Source organism: Miscanthus floridulus, chromosome 16 (assembly GCF_019320115.1).
Source record: "Miscanthus floridulus cultivar M001 chromosome 16, ASM1932011v1, whole genome shotgun sequence".
NCBI lineage: Eukaryota > Viridiplantae > Streptophyta > Magnoliopsida > Poales > Poaceae > Miscanthus > Miscanthus floridulus.
In genome coordinates, this window is record NC_089595.1 from 98,088,732 (window position 1) to 98,112,529 (window position 23,798).

Below are 23,798 nucleotides of genomic sequence, written 5' to 3' on the forward strand. Positions count from 1 at the left end.
GCTTAAAATGACTATTGTACCAGAATCAGAATCCAGAAACAGAATCCTTTTATTTTAGACTCCAGAGCCAGAATCCTTTGATGGAAAGGTGGTCAAAACAATACAAAGGCAATACACGTGCAAAATTCCTGACATTACATTTCAGACCGTTGCACCACCACATTAGCAGCGTCAGTCAGGCCTACCCTGTTCCGGCAGGCTGATCGACATAGCAGAAATAGCCTGAAATCCCAGGCCTAATCCCAACCGAGCTCTGCCACACATTACAGGATCCAGCGAACAAAATGCATGCTACAACAATAAATATACATGGATCTACTGAACAAACACCCAAAAATTCAGATTGGGCAAACATGTGAGCTCTCAGCTGTTATAATACAAGAAAATAATCAAAGTCAGTCGATTTAACATGAAGACATTAACATAATACATCAAATTCTTAACAGGAGCAACTGAACACTTATATTTCTTCTACCAACTAAAACAATAGGCTGAAGAACATCCGAAGTCAAAATCATCAAGGTCTTAACAGCAGCAACTGAACATATATATTTCCTCTGCCAACAGAAACAATAGGCCGAACAGCAGCAACTGAACATGTATATTTCTTCTACCAACTAAAACAATAGGCTGAAGAATATCTGAAGTCAAAACATCATGGTCTTAACAGTAGTAACTGAACACGTATATTCTTCTATACCAACTAAAACAATAGGCTTTGAAGAACATCTGAAGTCAAAAGGAGGAGTCTTGTCAAACTGTCATCAGTCATCGAACAACAAGAGAACAAGCTTTCCCAAAAACTCAACTCAAGCAACACTTTGCTGAGGTCACTTGCAACTCTGTAAGGTGAGTGAAGAAATCAGCAACTCCAAATGTCAGGGCCGCTGAAAATCCAAGACACCGCAGGAGCCAGTGGAACATGAGCAAAGGGCATGATGCGCATGTCTGGTTCGCCTGTGAACCTGCCACCAGCAATGCCACCCAACTCATTGTAAGTAGGTGCTCCAACAACACACCCGAGTTCACTGGAACAGGATGCCGTGATGTCATTGATCCAAGAAGCAGAGGACAAGGCCCTCGGTGCACAGTGAGCAGGCATTGGAGGGGCAGGGCTGACAAACCACCCGAGTTCACTGGAACAGGATGCTGTGATGTCATTGCCTATCCAAGAAGGAGAGGACAAGGCCACCTCCGGTGTACAGTGCGCACGCATTGGAAGAGCACCGCCGGACATCAAGAAGCTGCAGTTCATCGATGATTTGTCTACCTGTGATGCTTCTGTCTCCGATGTCCAGAATCTCTGAATAATAGACTCGCTGACCTTGTCCTGCGATGGCTCTAGTTCGGACTTGAAAGCAGAATCCAATGTAGCATTGCTCTTATCCTGTAGCAGCTTTTCCTGCGACAACTCTTGTTCTTCAGACGCCCCTGTCTCGGCCTTTGTCCAGAATCTCTGAATAATAGACTCACTGGCCTTGTCTTCAAGCCTGAAAGCTGAATCCAATGTAGCATTGTTGTTGCCCTGCAGCTGAAAGTTGTACGAGACTCTAGAGCTCAGCTTTTCTTGCAACGTCTCTAGTTCTTCAGGCTTTGCTTCCTCATCATGCGATGGCTTGGGTAGCAACCCGCTGCACAGAAACTCCAATGAAGAAGAAAGTTGATAAGATATGACCTGTTCGTGCGATGCCTCTGGTTCTGCCTCGTCCTGCGACGGCTTGGATTCGATCCCACTGTGGAGAGCCTTCAATCGAGCAGCAGGTTCATACCACGCTTTATAGCTGACCGGTTCCTGTGACGCGGCCGCCATAGAAATTGGAGCAGGATAGTCGAAAAGCCGGCGCTTTGCCATCACGGGAGATGAAACCTGATTGAGGAGCTCGTCAGTGGGCTTTCTCTTGCGCGCTGTTGATGATCTAGAACTAGAATTAGAGTGGGCCTTATAGATCTTGCAAAGAACTAGCACGGGCTCGCCGCCATGGATGCGGTCGTGGTTACCTTTTTGATCGTCGTCGCTGAACTCCACCATATACCATTGGGTCCTTTCACTGGAGTTCTTGCCGGTCTTAATCTTGTACGAGAGATACTGAAAGTGGCCGATGCAGTTACCCTCGTCGTCGAACACGGCACGGGGAGCACGCTCGGAGTGCCAGGTGCCCACTCCGCCGGCGACCTGGCGAGACTTGCGGGTGTCACGGCTGCTCTTAGGCTTCACGTGGGTGAAGAAGAACCAGGAATCGCCATCTCCTTTCTTCGCCGGGGCCGGCTCGTGGACCGATGTGAGGATGGCTGGGTCGGCGGCGTAGATGTCGACATCGTGGAAATGCGTGGCGGCGGTGGCGAGGAGCTGCTCGCCGGCGAGCTTCCGGCGGAGAAAGGCTAGCAGCCTGTCGTCCGAGTAGTCGGACGGCATCGGAGGCGTCATCTCCGACGGGAGGGCAGCTTGGCGTAAGGCGGCGGCGGTCGGCCCTAAACCTAATTGTCGCGAGCGGCGGATTAGGTTGTTCGTGGGACGCGGCTGACCAAAATTTCAGTGGGCCAAAATTTCTTCGATGCGCACCGTAGGTTGTTCGTGGGTATAGGCCCTGTTTGGTTGAGCTGTGGCTGTGAGAAAAAGCTGTTGTGGGCTGTGAGCTGTGGAAAAGCTGCTGTGGGCTGTGAGCTGTAGAAAAGCTGAAAGCTGTTTGGTTAAATAAGTATAAAATATATATTTTATCTTTATCTCTCTTGAAACAACTATGGAAGAGCTTTTTATTCCACCAATTTCGAAAAGCAGAAAACCAAAAGCTAAAAGCAGGGTCAACTCAGCTTTCAAAAATGAACTACGAAAAAGCAGCTGCTTCTAAAAAAGCACCCTTTAAAAATAGCCCCTTTGATTGGGCTTTTAGCTTTTGAGACCAAAAGCCAAAGCCAAAAGCCCAACCAAACAGAGCCTAAATCTACCATGGCGGGCTGCGCGGACAGTTTTATTTTTTCCTTTAAAAACGTCCTCATCTTTGTTGCGTGATGAGTCCGATTTAATTTTTTAATAAAATGGATTTAGTTTTTCGAAACCGTTCCTAAGCGGCTTTAAAAGTTCGCTAATGAGACACCACGTAGTATGTCCTATATTACATCATTTCAACAACGAGGATAGGTTTTTTAAAAAAACGAGAAGGATAAATCTAACTTTCGCAATAGTTCAAAGCGGTTCTATAACTATTTGGGACTGTATGGATATAGTGGATTATTTGGACTGTGCAGAACATGCTACGTTGATTATGATGTTCTTTGTGGTTGCATTGTGCTCTCTGGATGATTAAATATTTTGATTATATAATGATGTTTCTGTTTGTAACTGTGGATGCTCCTGAAACAAGGAAAACTTTTGCGATTTTTTTTCCGTGAATCATTAATCATTCTACACTGTTAAAATAGCACAAATATAGTACACATATTAAATGTAAATTCATTAGAACGTGTATAGTCCAATCGTATCGTACAGACGCTTTGCAGATGAATCTAGGCCTTTTAAGTAACAGTGAACAAATAAAGGCTTTTTAGACAATGAAAATGGACTTTTCAGTTATAAGGACATCAGCGATTTATCACTTCACTGACATAGTACTGGCATGCCGGTTTTTCGTCGATTCTGTGGCCGCCGGTTTCCTGTTCTAGATTTTCCGGAGTTTGGGTTAATCCCCAGAGATGATTTGTTGGGGATAAGTTCGTAGTTAGTTGAATTTCTCGTAAAATTTAGGAGCGAATCATGGAGTTTTGAGTTAGATTTCGTCGATTTTGTTGTCGCCCTTTTTCTGTTCTTGAAGGCATCAGCCTCCTGTTCTTCTGCTTGCACACAGGTTCGAACAACAGGGCCAGCGCAGTGCACCGCTCATCCTTGGCTAGCAGCCCCGATCACTCACGTGCAGTAGGCAGGTAGCACCTGTTGTTCTTCGTTTTTTCCTGCTTGTTCGTCGTGGGAGGCCGAGCAACAGGAGCCGCGTGCTCCCAGCGCCAGATCCAGCGACCGGTTGCTCGCCCAGGTGCTCTGCTCAGCGGTGAGCAGCTCCACCGCTCAAGCCCCTCTTTGTCTCCCACCGTCTCTCTCTGTGCCCGGCGACAAGCAGCACCACCGCCCGCACTTCTCTCTCTGCTCGTCTGCTCACTTTTTCCAGTCGCGGACAAGGATAAAACGATCACGCCTGGTCAAAAAAGATGGGTCAGAAATTTACAAAGTTAGAAAAAATACGAAATGATAAAAAAAACGTGTTGGATTTATTTCAGTGAAGGCCACAAAATTAATAGCTTTGGGCGAAGCCCACTCCCCTGGGCAAAATTCCGATTTTCTCCTGCGCCGGAGTCGGCCGTCGCTTTCTTGGTGGCTTGTTCATCGTTGCCTCCATCCAATCGGCCGCCTGCCTTCCTCTCCCAGCGCGCTCGTCTTGTCGTCGCCATACCTTCTCCACACTTCTCCGCTCTCCGGCGTACGGCTCCGATCCGTACACGTACAATCCAAACCCTACTTAAAGCTCCGCCACGAGAGCAGGCGAAGGAGTGCCGTGGTGGGTGGAATCGCCAGAATGCCCTCCGTCCTCCACCTCCTCCTCCCGCTGCTGCTCGCCGCCTCGGCCGCGGCGGCTGGCGCCGGCGGGGACCCGCCGGCGTACGAGGCGCTGTTCGACGCGTGGTGCGCGGAGCACGGGAAGGCCTACGCGACGCCCGAGGAGCGCGCGGCGCGGCTGGCCGTGTTCGCGGACAACGCCGCCTTCGTCGCCGCGCATAACGCCCGCGCCAACGCCGCTGGCGGCGGCGGCGCACCCCCGTCCTACACGCTCGCGCTCAAGGCCTTCGCGGACCTGACGCACGAGGAGTTCCGCGCCGCGCACCTAGGCCGCATCGCGGCGGCGGGGGCGACGCTCCGGAGCCCCGCCGCGCCCGTGTACCGGGGCCTCGACGGCGGTCTGGGCGCGGTGCCCGATGCGCTGGACTGGAGGGAGAGCGGGGCCGTCACCAAGGTCAAGGACCAAGGGAGCTGCGGTGAGCTTCCGTTACTCGATTCTGCTCTATGCTTTCGTTGAAATTAGCAAAACCCAACCCATGTGTTCCCCACATCAGATTCCAGTGTAGTGTTCAGATTGCTTGTTAAACGAAGCACACAGTAGTGAGTTAATCGCCCTGTTCGCTTGGGCTTGTTTGGCTTATAAACCGGTACTTTTTCAGCCAACGGACATTATTTTTCTCTCACACCAAATCAGCCGAAGGAGGAGTAGATTCGATTCGTAGAATTAAGCTTAACAAGTAAAAGGGAACCGAGGATGAGGAATCCAAGCCTATTTCAGACTTTTCGAATTCATCAGGTGCACCAAAACATGGAGGGTTGATCAATCGATAAGAATAGCTCACTTGCTTTTCTACGGTGGATTAAGTCACACCTCTGGTGTTTCTCATTCTGTCCAATTATGATTTTTCCAATGCTCAGGGCCTCAGTGGATGTGTCACAAGTCAACCTTAAATGTTTTGTTTACATGATCATTTGCAATTGTACCAACTAGAAGTTTGAAACTGTGTGGTCTCATTCATTTGAAGCTTTCTAGATCTTTCCAGGCTTTAGATCCAACACGAGTTTTGCTATGACAAAGTTAGCAAATGTCTACCGCCTGTACTTAGAGTTAAATTGAGTCATTTGAATGATCTGGTGACATAGAGATGAAAAGTCACAAATGAAATCCTTCAAAAATAAGTTTCACAATCCATGTGAGATTCTTCATTGCGTTCAATGCGATGTCAGCAACATGTCTTGCTTCAGTTTACAATGTGTTGCACTGAAAAATTGCATACGGGGAAAGACTTTTAGCTTCTTACTGTTGGAATAGACGTACATGTCTTGGATATATTATGTAATGCACTTGGCCATTATGAAGTTCATAAGATTGTTGGAAATATCAGTGCTTATGCTTCAAGCAATCCAGTGTCTGTTAGGGTGGCTACAGTAAAAATAGGGGGAAAACATACATCTTATGTAATACATACACGCAAGAGCTTTCTCAAAAATCTTGTTTTACAACATAGTAGAAGCAGTAGTAGGGCCACCTAGTAGGAATGATGGTTTGCACAAGTCTGATCTGCTTTGGCGTAGTCTGCCTTGAGTCCTTGACTTGTATCTAGTTTTATTTTCTCCTTCTGTTGAAGCCTGTTTTGATGATAATTCTCCTTTAAATGTTGGTGTTGATTTTTTGGTACGTATTTTCAATCATTGTATGCGCCACAAGTTAATGTGCCTTAATTTCTTTATTGCTGTTCAGGAGCTTGTTGGAGTTTTTCTGCTACAGGTGCTATGGAAGGAATAAACAAAATCAAGACAGGCTCTCTGGTCAGTCTTTCTGAACAGGAACTAATTGACTGTGACAGATCTTATAATAGTGGCTGTGGTGGTGGCCTCATGGATTATGCTTATAAGTTTGTGGTTAAAAATGGTGGAATTGACACAGAGGAGGACTACCCGTATCGTGAAGCAGATGGTACATGTAACAAGAACAAGGTAACATGGGGTTGCAGAAAAGTACCTTCACAAACTGTGTAGCGCCTTTTACCATGCCATGTTTATGTGATGTGTTTTCTTATATTACAGCTGAAAAAGCGAGTTGTGATAATTGATGGTTACTCTGATGTACCTTCCAACAAAGAAGATTTGTTACTCCAGGCTGTTGCCCAGCAACCAGTTAGTGTAGGAATATGTGGCAGCGCTAGAGCATTTCAGCTATACTCCCAGGTACAGTACTGTTTATTTTACTTCCCTTCTATATACATAATTAGTTTTTTTTTTGAGGTCAACGGGGGGAGGCGTTCCCCACCTGATTTCATATATTGGCCCAAAACGGCCCGTTATGTTTTACAAGGCATTTTGTACATATAAGTGGCACAACCAAAGTTCACCAAAAGAGAGAGAAGACTACATCACGGCACAAGAACTCTTCGACGATGCCTCCAGGGAGGTGAATGACGCGTAGATGTAATCATCGTCCGTCGAGCAAAAGCTTAGCAGGGCTTTCGCCCGAGTCTTGTGCCGAGGAGAAACCGCAATGGCCTGGCTGACCCTGAAGAGGAGGCAGCAGGAGGTTCTTCAGCGATGCCATCAAGAAGGAAGACGTGCTCGAAGGCGATCTCATCGCTGGCCCAGCCAAGAGCTGAGCAGAGCTTTCGCCCAGAAACCTCGCCGTCGCGCTGTGGAGCCGGCACTCTCTGCCCTCCCTGACAAGAGGCACAGGGGGAGGGCAGCCGTGGACACGCAGCCCCGCTGCCGGCACGCCCGTGGCCAAACCGCGCGCACCGTGCATGTACGTGAAGAACATTGCACCGCTGCCGAGAGGACAGCGGCGGCTCCACCGAATCCGAGCACGAGCCATCGGATCTAGCGAAGAGGACGCCCAAGGCAACGCAGCCCCGCCGCCAGCAAGCTCACGGCCAAACCGCACACCTAGGGCCCTGCACACGCACATGAAGAAGAGACACCACAGAGCAGCTCCAGAAGTACCCGTGCAGGGGCTCCGCCGCTCGGGAGCACCGCAACGGGGAGTTCACGCCAGGGGGGTCTTGCACCAGCACGTATCCGCGTCAGGTCGCTGAGCGCTGCACTGGGGCTTCCCGCCGACCAGGGGTGGTGGGCCACCGTCGAGGCGCCATTGGGGCCGGACTCACCCGCGATGATGGGAGGCGTGCACTGGCAATGCCAGCCGCCGCCACACGTCGTGGAGGCGTGTGGACTCGCCCGCGACGATGGGAGGCACGCACTGGCAGTGCCGGTCGCCGCCACACGTCGCGGAGCCGTTCGGACTCGCCCGCGATGATGGGAGGCGTGCACCGGCAGTGCCAGTCGCCTCCATACGCCGCGGAGCCGTTCGGACTCGCCCGCGACGATGGGAGACGTGCACCGGCAGTGCCGGCCACCGCCACACGTCGTGGAGCCATTCGGACTCGCCGCGCCGATGGGAGGCACTCACCGGCAGTGCCAGCCGCCGTCACATGTCGCGGAGCCATTCGGACTCGCCCGCGACGATAGGAGGCGTGCACCAGCACGTCGCCGCGCTGAAACTTGACGCCCCCGTGCTGATCTGCCCACGACAACACGCGGACAAGAGACGCAGCATCAAATTACCGTGTCGACGCGGAGAAGCTGGCCGCCACAGCCCCCAGTCAGCAGCCTGGCTGCCATTCGCCACCACGCGCCGTCCACGTCGCCGCGCCTCGCCGTCATTCGCTGCCCTGAACGGCATCTTTTCCCGACGTGGCCATGGTGCGGGCAACCACCGGAAGGACTGGAGCCACTGCATCAGGCCCCCGCACCACAGTCGCAGCAAGCAGTGGCCGCCCGCCAGCGCCGGCGAGCCGCAGCCGCATGCGCCAGCACCACCCGGCTGTGGGCCACAGCCACGACGCTGCCGCGACCTTATGCACCAGCCGTCCACGCGGATCCGGTGACGGTGGCGGCAGATCCGGGCCCTGGGGGGCCGAATCCACCCCGCCGGCCGCCCACGCACGTCGGAGATGAGGAAGGAGACACGGAGGGTGTCGGTGAAGCCGAAGACGAGCCAGAGATCGAGCATAGCACAGATCCGCGATGGAGGAGTACGGATCCAGTCGTCTCCTATGCGCATCTGAAGCTAGCCCGCGCAGCCGCGCCACCGCCAGCCAACGAAGCCTGCAGCCATGGAGGAGCGAGGGGGGGGGGGGGGGGGGGAAGAGTAGAGGAAGTGGGAGCTGGGCCCTGCCGCCGCCTTCATTGCCTCCGTGCGGGCACCCGCCGGCGAGCTCTGGCAGCAACAGGGGATGGGATGGGGAGGGAAGGGCCGGCGGTGGTGTGGTCGGGATCGCCGCCCTAGTCGCCCACGGAAGGGACGACGCGGGGGCCACAAGTGGAGCGTTTTTTCACCTTCACATAATTAGTTTCTTCTGTACTAACATGTGTTACAGAACAGTAACCGTTTATTTTACTTCCCTTCTGATTTTTTCTTATGCAGGGTATCTTTGATGGTCCATGTCCAACATCTCTTGATCATGCTGTGTTGATTGTGGGTTATGGTTCTGAAGGTGGCAAGGATTACTGGATTGTGAAAAACTCTTGGGGTGAAAGTTGGGGAATGAAGGGCTATATGCATATGCATCGAAACACTGGTGATTCCAAGGGTGTCTGTGGTATAAACATGATGGCATCATTTCCTACCAAATCAAGCCCCAATCCTCCTTCACCAGGCCCAGGTCCAACCAAATGCAGTCTGCTTACATACTGTCCTGAAGGATCCACCTGTTGTTGCTCGTGGCGTGTCTTGGGCTTTTGCCTTTCCTGGAGCTGTTGCGAACTGGACAATGCAGTTTGCTGCAAGGATAACAAATACTGCTGCCCTCATGATTATCCTGTTTGCGATACAGATCGCGGGCTGTGTCTCAAGGTTTGTTCGCTTGACATGTGTGTAATCTGTTTGAACTTTAGCCATTATTTGTTAGGGCACTGGCCTGCATCAAAGTTTATTAGTGTTTGTTCTAATCTTTTCTGAATTAATTTTCGTCTTTATTTGATTATTACCTTTCCTTTTTCAGTTATGAACTTTTCCATGTATGGTCGTTTAAAACATTTCAGTAACTGACATCATAACTGAATACTTTGATTTATTGTATTGTATCAGGCCAGCGGCAACTCTTCTGCTATAGAAGGAATTAGGAGGAAACAGACTTTCTCTAAAGCTCCCTCTTGGACTGGCTTGGTGGAATTGATGGACCAATGAGCATATATAATCAGATATGGATGGAAGGTAAGATTAAGTCAACTTGATTTCGCTAATGCTGTTATATTTGACGTCCATTCCTTATATTACAACCCACCCATGCTGACCGCTGTTTGTCTCCAACAAATAACAGATTCAAGCAAGTTCTCGTGCGATCGGTAGGTCGGCTAGTGGCCTTGTTCAGGTGCCCTGCCACTTTCCTGTATGTTCTTTCTCTGCTACCCGCCGCATTGCACCGAGATGCCTGGATTTGCTCTGTATTATTCGGCCTGTTCGCTGGTTGGTTTCTGGGCTGGTTTGAGCTGGTTGGTGCTGGTTTGTTGTGAGAGGAAAACACTGTTGGTTGGCTGGTTTGGACTGGTTGAAACCAATAAGCGAACATGGTGATTGAACCCTATGCTGGTGTAAAGTTTCACGATTGTACATGTATGAGCTTATGAATTAGAGAGGCCCTGCACGGATGATTTACCGCTGTTGAGGGCTATTGAGGGCCAGGCCGCATAATAATAATAAAGAAAGAGATGCGTCATGCATCTAGTGCTGGCCCAGTGTGTTATGTCCCTGTTTTATTTGACTGTGGCTTGTCGTAAACGATCGTAAATTTTCAGTCGGAATAGTATTTTTTTCTCACACAAACCAGCCAGCAGAACTTCTTCACGAACCAGCAATGATATGAACCGGCCAACCGAACCGGCTGAGCAGTGCCGTTTTTAAGCTAAGCCGAAGAGGGCGACGAGAAGGGCCTGGTGGCTCCGTCGACGAGCCCATCGACCCTCTGGAGATCTTCACCGTTTTGCTCCACCTGCCGGCGACTGCTCCCTACGAGGCTACGAGATCGCCGACCATCTGCAGACCGTCCACGTGATGTGCATGTGCGCCAACCGGCACTCCGGCAGTAGTTCATCGTCCTCTCCACCGGCCCGGCGGCCCCAAAGCTATTTGGTGTACCTGGTGTACGACACGAAAGCCGAGGCCCCCTGTCGCAGATGAAAAATTAAATAAAGACTAATGTTTACCTACAGTAGTATGTTTCATTTTTTTTGAAAGGTTAGTACTATGTTTCATTTGGTATGGCTCCAAATGGAAAGTAAGTATTTTTAGAGAATCACTTCATGTAATAAAAACTGTTTGGCAAATAGATTCTCAGCGTGTCTAGCTGTGATTCAGTGGTGTCAACGATTTGTGGTTCTCCTCTCTTTTTCTGAAATGCGTTCTTCTGCTCCACGTCGGTAGAAAATGTGCCCGCGCCGGAGCGGCGGAGCCGACGCCGTGAAGCCGTCGCATTCGCCGTGGAGAAATAGATTCCGATCCTCGATACACCGGTGATGGCGCCATATGCTACGAACCCGCCCCCAGCCGCAAACGTGATAGGCCGACGGTGATGGGTGGTGGGCTGGTGGCTGTCTGTTGAGCGTCAGGCGAAGCGACCCTCCCCGATTCGGTCACGTCGGCCGTCGCGTCCGACGCTTCGCTTCCGCCTTCGGACGAGCGGCGCGCGCGCGCGCTGGCAGCGTGTGGATGAGGTTCGCTCTCCCCACGATTCCCCAACGCCAACGCGCAGGCGTTGCTCTCCAGTTCATAAAGGTGAGGTATGGCGGAAAACGAGATCCCCACCAAATTCGTTTTTAGCGTGGGAGGCGCGCGGGGCCACGACGGCATCGAACTCGTCGGCGCTTCGAAAGCTCAAGTATGCCAAGAGCACATTGGCAGATTGATTGGGTAACCTTTTCTATTGTTTTTTTTAAAAAAAAAAATTGCTGACTTCCTGTTCAGATTGATGAAATTGCCATGCTGCAGAACTAAGGTTCAGGAAATCAATTTCCATTTTGTCAGTGTGTCCACTGCTTGAAACGGAGTCAAGACTATCCCGGAGAAGTGCAAGCAAGCAACCCCTTCTCGAAGATGGAATCAAGAACCCACCAAGTTACATTTGCTAGGTGAGTGCCACCAGACCACCTCCGCCCACAACAGGCAGAATAACGAGTGAAAGAAAAAACATTATATTGCAGGATTCATATCATAAGAAATGTGGCTTCTTTAATTTCCCATCGCTAGTTTGCAGGGAATCATGCAAAGGTCGGTGTGGCCTGGGATTGCAGATCAGTAAAAGGCGAATATGAGGGGCTGGAAACAGACTGATAATCGCGTCGTGGAAACTGTGTGCGTGAATTGGCTCCAGTAGGTCAGAGAATCTAGTTCCCTTGTTTGCTTTCAGGTCTCCTCAACCGTTAGCGCTGCCGCCTGCTTGCGAGTTGTGACTAGTGGCTGGTTTGGCCCTGGCATCCTTTGCTTTAGTCATCCTATAAATTGGCAGGGGCATGCTTCTTCTTGTCTTATTAAACTCACAACACGGTAGCAGGGGGTAGTAGAAGGCATAGGCTCAGTTCTCTGACTCTCAAAGTGTTTGAGTCTATTTTGCGCAACGAAAAATGGTACTTTCTTTTGTTTGTTTGTAAGCTTGTATGTGCGCGTGCACACACATATTTCTGTGTTTGTTTTCCAAAACATATGGTGTGTCGATAATGGTCTAACGAACTTCTAAGTATGCATAGAACCTTCAAAAATAAAAAAAAGGCAGACCCAGTGTCGGAAGCTCCCACATGAGTGGGGTCTGGGGAAGGGAAAAACCGAGGCAAGCCTTCCCCCGCAAAATCTGCGGAGAGGCCGCTTTGAACCCGCGACCTGGTGACTCAGTAAGACAACTCTCACCACTGCACCAAGCCTGCCCTTCGTATAATTGTGCAGAATAGTTGGGATCACATCACGTGACAAACCATTTGGAGTTTTCATTTGCCAGTTTTGGAAATTGGACACTTTTGGACCCTTTCTTGGAAATCTTAGAATCTGGAACAGGACTTGCATTCAATGATGTTTTTTCATTCCATGAAAAACTTGCCAACTGAATGTGATAACAGCACTTCGATTTTGCTGGATATGAATTTAAATCAAAGTTTAAAACACAATGGTTTATATGTCATATAGTTTTTAGAATTCTAGTTCTGTTACCATGTTCTAACAAAAAATTTGTGATCTATGTCTACTAGAGCATCAAAAGCATTAACGGGAAGAGTCCCATAGTGGTTGGACCTTGGGGAGGGACAGGAGGATACCCTTGGGATGACGGTGTGTACTCAACAATACGCCAGATCGTGGTCGGCCATGGTGCAGCTATCGACTCAATAAGGATTGAGTATGATCTGAAAGGAAGGTCAGCTTGGTCAGAGACGCATGGAGGTACTGATGGAGGCTCTGAAACAGATAAGGTATACTTCACTAAATCATCCCTGAAACATCTGTATTTTTTCTATTTTGATATGAAATGACCCTATTTGGATGCTGATGAACTTCAAAGACAATTTTTCATTTTGTTAATCTGGTTTACTCAAGCTGCACCGAGTTTGCACTCGACAAGCCTAATTTGATCTCTATTCTAATCGAGACAAGTGGTTCTGTGTTGATCAAGAAGTTCAGTATTTCAAATCAGTTTTCACGCCTGTTTGACAAAATTGTTCATGCTTTGTGTAATCTGCAGGTGAAGCTAGATTTTCCAGATGAAGTCCTTGTGTCTGTAAGTGGACATTACGGATCTGTTTGCGGGACACCGGTCATCATAAGATCATTGACATTTCAGAGCAACAGTTCGACGTATGGACCTTTCGGCACCGAAGATGGGACACCTTTCTCACTTCCAGTGAGCAGCGGCAAGATCATTGGATTTCATGGGCGGTCTGGGTCATATCTCAACTCAATAGGTTTCTACCTGAAGCAAGTGCATTTTCCAAATCCAATGAATTCTCCACCTTCACCTATGAGCCTCCCAAGCTCACAAAGTAGAAACGGCTATGGACTCACTCGTGGTGATACTGGACCTGACATGGTTCTCGCTGTGCGAGATAGAGGTGACAGCTATGCTGTTTATGCTAACAATCAGCCCAAGCAGCAGTATACAAACCCATCACCGGACTACAATGATGGAGCACTCTGGAACAAGGTGTGACAAACTAGCCTACCACATGCATCCTGTTCTCTTGTTATCAAATAATTGTACAAACTTTAAATTCTGAAGTCTGAACTTTGCCTTGCAGATGGTTTCTTTCCCCAGTTACTATGGAGATACAGGAGCTGCAGCCGTGAGCAGCCCTCAGACTTATGGTCCCTGGGGTGGAAGTGGTGGAACCATATTTGATGACGGTGTATACACTGGTGTGTGGCAGATCAATTTGACACGCGCAGTGGGAATTTCTTCTATTAAGGTTCTGTATGATCGAAATGGACAGGCAGTATGGGGTAACAAGCATGGATTCAGTGGAGGTGTTATACCTGACAAGGTAATGTAACTGTCGTATCAGTTTTGTTGTTGAACAGTAACGTTTATCAGGTTTGGATGATCTGACAACTTTTGTCTTGGCAGATAATATTCGATTTCCCCTCAGAGGTGTTGACTCATATAACCGGGTTCTATGATTCAGCAATAATCATGGGCCCAACCGTGGTCAGATCTCTAACGTTTCACACGAACAAGCGGACATATGGACCATACGGGGATGAGTATGGCACATACTTCTCCACAAGTTTTACCAATGGAAGGATAGTAGGATTTCATGGCAGGGAGGGGTGGTACATCGATGGCATTGGAGTTCATGTTCATGAAGGCAAGTTGACATCACAGCGATTTGTTAGCAGACCGAATGCCGCGACTAGCCCATCAGTACATTACAACATGCTTGCTCAAGCGCAGAGCTATACATATACAGACAATGAGGTAACTAAAATTCTTAAGTCTGAAACTCTGAATCCGGTTCGGAAATGTGGAGCCATCACCAGCATTTCTGCAGGGGAGATAGCTGAAACAGACAGTGATCGATGAATTCTAATCATTTTGCAGGTTGCTTATGGCATGGTGAAAGAACCGGTTCCGATGGGACCAGGACCATGGGGTGGGGAGGGAGGCCGGGCGTGGGACGACGGCGTTTACACTGGCGTGAAGCAAATCTACATCATGAGAGGAGCATTCATCGGGTCGATACAGATCGAGTATGACAGGAGTGGCCACTCCATCTGGTCTTCGAGGCATGGGAACAGCGGCCACATAACGCACAGGGTGAGTGCCGAATCAAGTTTCTCTCATGTTCATCCATCCCCTTGCCGGGATATGCCATGAGCCCTGCATAAATCTTCAGCATCGTGACATCGTTTTCCCCTGAACGCATGTGCAGGTCAAGCTGGACTTCCCGCACGAGGTGCTGACGTGCGTGTACGGCTACTACAACACGAACAGGGAGGACGGCCCCCGTGTCCTGAGGTCACTGACGTTCATCACCAACCGCGGCAAGTACGGCCCGTTTGGCGACGAGTTCGGCGCCTACTTCTCGTCGGCGACGACGGAGGGGAAGGTGGTGGGGTTCCACGGCCGGAGCGGGCAACACCTGGACGCCATCGGCGTGCACATGCAGCACTGGCTCGGGGACAGGAGGCCTGCCCCCAAGTACGTGCTGTCCAAGTACCTGTTCTGATTTCTGATCACCGGGCTGGTCGGTCTACACGTAGTAGATTCAGCTCTATACGAGAGGGATGTATCTAATTTGGGCTGGCCGATTTAATTACTTGTAGCTTCAGCATTTGTTGGTCTTCATTCCCTGTATTCGGGGCATACTCCTATGTATCGATCGAATTAAAGAGATGCAGTTGTTCCAAGTAGATCCTCTCTGTTGAATTTCAATACATCCTTTGTCAGTTCTAATGCCCAATATTCGAATGTGCTGCTGCTTGATATTCGAATGTGCTGCTGCTTGTTATGAACGCAGAGGCAGGGTGCTCTGAGTTCTTTTTTCAAAAAAGAAAAGTAGGTTCCCTATGTTTTATTCTAAGAATAAAATACACTTAGCGTATTTGAGGCGCGGCCGTCATTCTTATGTTGAATTCTTTCTTTTAGGGCGCATTTTGCAGATCTCCGGCTCTCAAGTGGAGCAGCATTGTTTGGCTCCGGATAGCTTCTCAATAAAAATATTCGGTAAAATAGCTTGTCAAACCCCCTCCCCCGCCCCCCCCCCCCCCCCCCCCCCCCCCCCCCTCTCTTCTTCTTTTTACGTATCCTCTTTTTTTCTTCTTTTATTTTTTCCTCCTCTCCTGATTGACTATTTCTCCTTTCTTCCCTCTTCTCTCTCTTTCAGATCAACTTGGCCCTCCTTGCCTCCGCCCCACCTTGCTCGTCCTGTGACTCGATTGCCCGTGCCCCGATCGCCTTGCTTGGACCGTTGTCCACCTTGCTCCTTGCCTAGACAGAGGGATGTTTTGGGGAGGCCCGCACGCATATACAGAGGAGCCAGACGAAGCTACCGGTCTGTTCGTTGTTGTTAAACACTTTGGACCATCCGTGGCGTAGATCAGTGGGGTGATATCTTTTCTAATCGAATCACATAGACCTGGAGTTTGCTTCGGGAGTAGGAGAGAGAGAGAGAGAGATGTAGGAGCATCTGACAGTCGGAGAAGCTTCTTGCCTTCGTTGGTTCGTCGGTGAAGATCTGCGCACGGGTAGCGACGTTTGGTGTAGCTGTGGAGACCGGCGGTGGTGGAGGCAGTGACGCTTCCCGCCGCTGGCAGTGTCACCCTCTGGATCGGATTAGGGTTAGGACAGTGGGGCTGTGGCGACGGTGAACCTCGTACCCAGAGTCGTTTGCCCCACCTCCTCTTTATAGGCACTGTGCGACGGAGGCCCACTAGCCACTAGATGACTGGACGTCCCCGATCAGAACGCGGTCAAGGGGTCCGTCTCGACCGTTGGGTCAAGACGGATGAGATCAATTCTAACATTCTCCCCCTTGATCTCAACTCATACTTTAACTTTGAACTTTGACTTTAATCCCTTTCACTTTTATTTGTTCCATCATAGATTAGTGCATAGAGCATGCTTCATCGTCACGGTCAATCGCCGATAGACTTAACAGCTACAATACACATCTCTGTTCTGAAACAGATTCTTTAACTTTGGGCCCTTTATTGTCCAGAAATCATAGGCTATACTATAAACCCATGTCGACTGTGTGTTCTCCAAACACACTGGGTGGTAAGCCTTTTGTACGCGGATCCGTAAGCACTTGCTTGTTACTTATATGTTCAATACTTTTAGTATGATTCCGGACTTTCTCCTTCACAACGTACAACTTTAACGTCAATGTATTTGGCAGCACACTTGACCCGTTGTTATAGGAGTGAACTACTTAAATGGTTATTGCTGTTGTATACCATTATCAATTCCGGGTGTAAGTTCTTTTAACCACTTCGCCTGTCCTTAAGCCTGATAACAAGCTATACTGTGGGTATGCATCTTTGATGACACCACATCTGTTTCTTTGGAGCTTTTTCACAATAAAACTCCAACTGTGAGTGTTAGCTATAATGTGAGTTTCACTAAACATCTCACCAAAATTTAACATTTGTACCCACAACTATTTGAGAGTACTTATTCTTTCTTACTCACCATGAGGCCTATAAATCTTTGCACAATTGCAAAACATTCTTAACTCCATTTCAGTGATCTATATCTGAACTGGACTTCTGCCAAAACATCCCGGATACATGAACTATGTCAGGGTAAGTTCTTACTTATAAGCATTCATTAAGCTTCCAACGGCTGAAGCATATATGACGTCCTTTTAATCGATCTTACATTGGTTCTTGGAACACTGGAAGTTCTCAAAACTATTACCCTTTACTATAGGAACAGGCGTATGTTTACTCACATATATACTTTATTTCTTTAGAATCTTCTCTAAGTATATACTTGAGATAGTTCTAATACCCCTTTTCCTTTTATCTCGGTAAATTCCAATTTTTGGAACGAATGACGCTTTACCAAGACCATTCTCATTGAAACTCGAGGACAAGAACTGTTTCTTCTCCAACAGTAGATTAACACCACTACTAGCGAGTAAGGTGCTACCCACATGCAGGATTAGGAAAATAAATTTCCCATGTTTAAACTTTGCATAAATACAATTGTCCTCTGCATTCTCTTTAAACTCAAACTTTCTTATTATACTGTCAAACTTCAAGTACCAATGTCTTGAAGCTTGCTTTAATCCATAAATAGATTTCTTTAGCAACATCCCTTACGTTCTTTTCCTTTCACGACAAAACCTTTTGAGTTATGCCATGTAAACTTTTCCATACAAATCCCCGTTGAGGAATATGTCTTTACATCCTTCTGATGTTACTGTAAATCGTAATGTGCCACTAACGCCATTATGATTCTAAAAGAATCTTTGCATGCTCATTATAATCTATTCCTTCTCTTTGTGTAAATCATTCGCCATAAGTGGTTCTTTATAGCTTTCAATATACCCTTTGGATATCTTTCTATATTCCCTTTGGAGTCACCTTTTTCTTGTAGATCCATTACAGCCTACTATTTTGGCTCCATTAGAAATTTCTTCTAAGTCTCAAATATTGTTGGTATTTATCGATTTCATTTCATCTTCCTTTGAGAGCTAACATCAGGTGTTGTATATGTCATACAACATCAATATGTATTAAGCAATTTGTTGCTCTAAAATACTGTAGTGGATATGTAATCCCACTTCTATTCAAGCCTTAGGTATCTACATACCATGCTCCCCCAGATTACTCTATCTTCTGTAAGATGGTGTATCTTCAAATTTTTTATTTTGGGTTTAATCTGCTAAAAACTCATATGACGCGTTTAGCATTGCTTTGATAACTCTGAACTCGTCCAGTATGAATACTAGTCGACTATGCTATCTTTCTATTGGAACTGTAAAAGGTCCAGGAATTTAGCTATTTCTTTACTTTAGGGGTATCGTTATTATGACCGTCTTACTCCCTCAACGATCACATTCATCTTTTATAGATCACTTTTACCTTCAATGCATAGTATGCATTGCATTATCTGAAGTATGGGGAAGTATCTTTCTAAATTGTCTTCCTTAATTAATCTTACATTTCTCCCCCTCGAAATGTGGTATGAACTTTTCTACCACAATTTCGAAACATTCAGAACTCTTGTGAATGAGGAAACTTTGATTACTTACTTCATCCACATGATTACATCATGCAAACAAAATACATATGGGAGTACATTTTTCTCATTACACTTCAAAACTCAACATAGTCTATTATTATCAATACTTCTGCAAGTCACACTTGTATATCATTCTTATCTTTTGGTTCACATGCAACTTTCTTTTGTTCTTAAACTCATTGAGTACTTATGACCATGACACAATCAGAGTGTATGGTAAATACTAGGATAGTATAAGAGCTATCCCAAACTTCTCTCCATGTGCGGGATATTTCTTTAGAGCACATGAATCATCACATCCTCCTCCTGCCATGCGGGATAAGTACTATGCCAAACTCTCCCGCCATGCAGGATTGGTTAACATATGTACTATGCCAACTTTACCCCGCCATGCGGGTATTTTCTCAAACTTTTTCCGCCATGCGAGATAATTCCCTTGAACAGACATAATTGCCAGGATTGGCTCGTGTTCAATCATCAAATTCAAAAATAAATTCGAATATTCTTTAACACACATGTGTAATCCAATGTTAGTCAAATTAAACATGTATATGACTTTTACAACTCTCATAAGTGAAACTGAAAATAAATTCTTCTTCACAGAGAGTACATAAAAGACATTTCTCAATGAAGACTCTCATTGATCTATCTCTTTTCTTGGATCAATATCCTAGAATTCTTTTCTTTTGAAGCCATTCTTAAAGAGAACACAGTCCCTTAAACAATGGCATTCTTTTATACATAACTTGCCCTTAGGCATTTCATCATCTGAGTCACAAGTACCCAGCTCATTTCTCTTACTGCCTTCAAGAATGAAAGCATGGAGGTCTTTTGTCTGAAAAAATATTCAACAATAATGCTCATTAAACTTTGAAATCTTTATGTTCTATTCTATATCACCGTTGGGCAGAAATAGAATAAAACATCATTCTTCTACATTAATTCCACATCACCGTTGGGTAGAAATAGAATTAACGTATAGAAATTCAATAATCATGAAAACGTAGAACTGCTCCTCAAAATTAAATTCTCCCGTTGGTTTGAATTTAATTAGAAGACAAACAACTTCATTGCAGCGGAAACATGAAAATACATTTCTCTAGTTTAAGAGCATTCCTTGATCTTTATCTTTTCTCTGAAAAATTGGTCACTTTGATGCAAAATTCATCAGAGATTTAAACTTTAAACATAAAACTCATAGAATTATAATATTGTTATCATCAACGTTGGTCAGAAAATAACAATACCATAATTTAACTTTAAACTATCAACCGACTATTCCTCCAATTAAAATTTTCCCGTTGGTTCCAATTTTAACTGGAGGATCAACTTTTCATCATTTATTGAATAACTATAACTGCTCTTCAAATTAAATTCTCCTGTTGGTTTGAATTTAATGAGAAGATAATATTCTTTAACTTTGTAGCGGTAGCATGAAAAGTTCTTGAAAATAATACTAATTCAGAAGCATTTTTACTTTACTCATCTGTTCTCTAAACAAATTATCACGTTGGATCAAATTTGAGTAGAGTTCAAACATTTAAACTTAACTTTATTCATTGAAAATAGCTTCTGAAAAAAAACTGAAAACATCTCCTTGTTCATTTGGCCTGGAGGCCTGCTTGGCTTGAAGGCCTGATCGCTTGTTCGGCCCAGCAGTCGCTCGCGCAGCGCGCACCCGCGCCCAGGCCGCAACCTGGGCCTGGGCCGGGAAAGTGGCATCCCGCCTGGGCCGCTGAGTGGCCCGGTCATTCCACATCGTCGGATCAAATTCGACGACCGTCCGGCCGTTTCGCCTGATAAAAAACCCCGCCGCGGCCGGCCTCCCTTTGAACCCTAGCCTCATTTCTTTCTCCCCTTCTCTCTCGCGCGTCTCTCTCTCTCTCAGCAGCGCGCCGCACACGAGCGACAGTGAGCCGCGCCGGAGGAGAAGACTAAGACGGCGCCACCGCGGGCCCTTTTGCCGGCGAGCGCACTCCCCGTCGGGAGAGCGCGCCGCCGTCAAGCGGCTCCGTGTCGGCGCCCTATACCCGTACCCGCGCGGATGCATCTCGGTGACGAACACCGGCACGGTCCGGTCTTTCCCGCACGATGGCGGAGATGGTAGCGGTGAGGTAAGCCACCGGCCTTGCTTTTCCCTTTCCCCGTTTCTTCTTGTTTGGATCTTGCTTGCTCTTCTCGGTTTAGACCGATTGGGATGGGGATCGAGTTAGGGTTAGGGTTTCGGGTTAGGGATTCACCCTTTTCTTCTTCTTCCCCGAGTCTGTAGCGGGTTAGGGTTCGGATCTCATCGTTTTCTTGAATCCAAGCCCTCTGTTTCCATCTTCGCCCAGTTAGGGTTAGGGTTAGTGAAAACCCTAGTCTGTATGCTCAGATCCGAAAGGATTTAATCCGTTCTTTTCTTTTCTGTTCTTTTGATTCTCTTCCCACACGTCAGCAAGCCGGCGACGGGTGCTCCATCCCGCGTGAGGCGGTAGTGACGTAGCGGGGAAGCCCTGGTAAGACTTCCTCGGACCGTCCAATTTCTTTAGGGTTAGTGTTACATTTTCTCCGAACCGAAGTTCGTTTCTCTTTCTTTTCTTTCTTCTTTTCTTTGCCCCGATCTAGATCACACGCCTAGGGAACTGGCTCTGATGCCAATGTTATACACTTTGGACCATCCGTGGCGTAGATCAGTGGGGTGATATCTTTTCTAATTGAATCACATAGACCTAGAGTTTGCTTCGGGAGTAGGAGATAGAGAGAGAGAGGGAGATGTAGGAGCATCTGACCATCGGAGAAGCTTCCTGCCTTCGCTGGTTCGTCGGTGAAGATCTGCGCACGGGCAGCGACGTTTGGTGTAGCTGTGGAGACCGGCGGTGGTGGAGGCATTGGCGCTTCCCGCCGCTGGCAGTGCCACCCTCTGGATTGGATTAGGGTTAGGACAGTGGGGCTGTGGCGGCGGTGAACCTCGTACCCAGAGCCGTTTGCCCCACCTCCTCTTTATAGGCACTATGCGACGGGGGCCCACTAGCCACTAGATGGCTGGACGTCCCCGATCAGGACGCGGTCAAGGGGTCCGTCTCGACCGTTGGGTCAAGACGGATGAGATCAATTCTAACAAAAAACACTGTTGGCTGATTGATAAGCTCTGACTGAAACCAATAAGTGAACAAGCTGGTACAGGGTAGAGCACAACAGAGACACTGAAAGAGAAGCATGTTTGGTTCGTGGAACATGGAATTGCTATAGGAGCGCTATTGATGGGGCCTTAATAACATCATATATGAGTTTTCTTAACTTTATTCTTGGTGGAAATTTGATTCGGATGCTTTGCTTCTCTGTGTTCACTTCAATCTTCAAGCCTAATTGTTTTTGCTTTTATTTGGCTTCTGCTGGCCAAAAGCCAGAAGTTCAAACAAACAATGCAGTTGTTGAGTTTACTTTTGAAAATCTAAAAAGCTGGCTTCCGAGAAAATGAACTTAAAATTGAAAGGCACGTTGATAGCAGCTTTAGAAGCTAAAGATTCATTACAAAATCCAATAGCAGAATTAAGAAAAGCCAGCTTAAGCCAAAATTCTAAAAGACACAACTCAAACAAATAGGCGCTCAGTCACTTGTGGATTTGGAATTTTTAGTATTGCGAGGTTCACTTTAGCCTGAGTTAACCTAGTCAAATTTAATCCTATAACGATATTTTTTTAGACGGAGTGAGTAAAGATTAGTAGCAGCTAGTACGAAAAATGCCAACGATCATGGGGCATAGCCGCATAGTCTGCACGATCATCAAAGACGACGAACACAAATGACAAACCGAGTCAGCGATGCCCGTACAGCCAGTGTGCGGTGTGCCACTGTGGCACTGTCTGATAGCAGCAGATCCAAAGATGCCGCTTGGCCTGCCTGAGCACGTGCATCCTGCCGTTCGTTCCCGACCGGTCCGGTTCGCTCGTCTAAAACTTAGTTAAAATTAACTGAAAATACTATTTCAGTTAAATTGTTGTAAAAAAAAACTATTTTAACTAAAAAAAATCGAACAACCTGAATATGGACGAACAGGACTCTAACCTGCGGACCAAACCGTTTACTCCAGTCCCGTGCGGCCGTGCCCCCGTTATATTAAAAAAAGGCATAAAAAATGTGTTTCACAGTTTAAAAAAATATAGATGAATAGATAATGCAAGGATCTACATTCATGCAAAATTTGAAGATGAATTTTGACAGAAGAAACAAAAAAGAGAAAATTAGCATGCAGTTGATGCGAGTTGGATCCAGGTAAGTGGTAAACAGTGCACCCGACCTAGTTACATTTTTTTTTGCGGGGAGACCTAATTACATCTTGATTTTCTTTATTATTCTCCTTGTACAATTTTTTGTTCATTCTAAATTTTTGCACGAACACGGATGCTTGCATCACCTTTCCAAACATAATTTTAGTTGAATTTTTCAAGCACTTTATATAAAGTCTACGTAAACCCTTCAACTATTTAGTGTGTACTGCTCCACCCCAACTATGAAACCGGATTTTCTATCAACTGAACTTTTCAAAACCGGTCAAATAACCCCCGAGCGATCTTGGACAGTGGTTTTGCTACCGTGACAGTGGTTTTATCTTTTTCTTTTTATTTATTTCCGCTAAATCTTTAAAAAACATAGTAAACCACGGAAAAATCATAAAATAGAAAATTCAATTTTGTTGGACTCCACATGAGTAGATCTATACAATGAACGTATAATATGGTATGTTTTAGTAGAGTTTTTATTATAGCTTTAGATCTATGTTTTTTGTAATTAATTAGAATAATTTATAGCTGTAGCTTCTGTGGTTTAATTATGGTCAAATTTTTACGGTGAGCTAATTATTGTATGCTTGATCTGTAGTAAAAATTTCATACTCATTAATCATGTATAACTTAGTTATAAATTTATTTAGGTTTATACTTGTTAAATCTATGCTTTATCTATAACTAAGTTATACATGACCTAATGAGTATGAAATTTTTACTATAATTCAAGCATACAATAG

At 46.6% G+C, this 23,798-nt stretch overlaps 2 protein-coding genes across 2 annotated transcripts; one reads left to right on the forward strand and one right to left on the reverse strand.

The window, feature by feature from the left end:
* Window positions 1-271: 271 nt before the first annotated feature.
* Window positions 272-2,534, reverse strand: LOC136513955 (uncharacterized). The gene is made up of 2 exons (XM_066507930.1): window positions 1,999-2,534; window positions 272-1,867 (listed from the first exon to the last, which is right to left on the reverse strand). Exons 1-2 carry the CDS (start codon window positions 2,423-2,425, stop codon window positions 1,776-1,778), a joined length of 519 nt encoding a protein of 172 aa, XP_066364027.1. The 5' UTR covers window positions 2,426-2,534; the 3' UTR covers window positions 272-1,775.
* A 1,878-nt stretch (window positions 2,535-4,412) lies between these two features.
* LOC136511095 (jacalin-related lectin 3-like) lies at window positions 4,413-15,472 on the forward strand. Its single transcript, XM_066505306.1, has 11 exons — window positions 4,413-5,016; window positions 6,282-6,517; window positions 6,608-6,748; window positions 8,994-9,422; window positions 9,657-9,752; window positions 12,800-13,018; window positions 13,288-13,746; window positions 13,841-14,083; window positions 14,167-14,517; window positions 14,641-14,856; window positions 14,972-15,472. The coding sequence occupies exons 1-11, from the start codon at window positions 4,560-4,562 to the stop codon at window positions 15,266-15,268; spliced, it is 3,144 nt and encodes a 1,047-aa protein (XP_066361403.1). The 5' UTR covers window positions 4,413-4,559; the 3' UTR covers window positions 15,269-15,472.
* Window positions 15,473-23,798: the final 8,326 nt, after the last annotated feature.

Bases quoted from the DNA above. Each gene is read 5' to 3' on its own strand.
- LOC136513955 (XM_066507930.1), bottom strand. From the start codon at position 2,425: ATGACGCCTCCGATGCCGTCCGACTACTCGGACGACAGGCTGCTAGCC. The intron at 1,868-1,998 runs GTAACCACGACC...CTCCTCAATCAG, and splicing joins CAGCGACGACGATCAAAAAG to GTTTCATCTCCCGTGATGGC.
- LOC136511095 (XM_066505306.1), top strand. From the start codon at position 4,560: ATGCCCTCCGTCCTCCACCTCCTCCTCCCGCTGCTGCTCGCCGCCTCG. The intron at 13,747-13,840 runs GTGTGACAAACT...TTTGCCTTGCAG, and splicing joins ATGGAGCACTCTGGAACAAG to ATGGTTTCTTTCCCCAGTTA. The intron at 14,518-14,640 runs GTAACTAAAATT...ATCATTTTGCAG, and splicing joins ATACATATACAGACAATGAG to GTTGCTTATGGCATGGTGAA.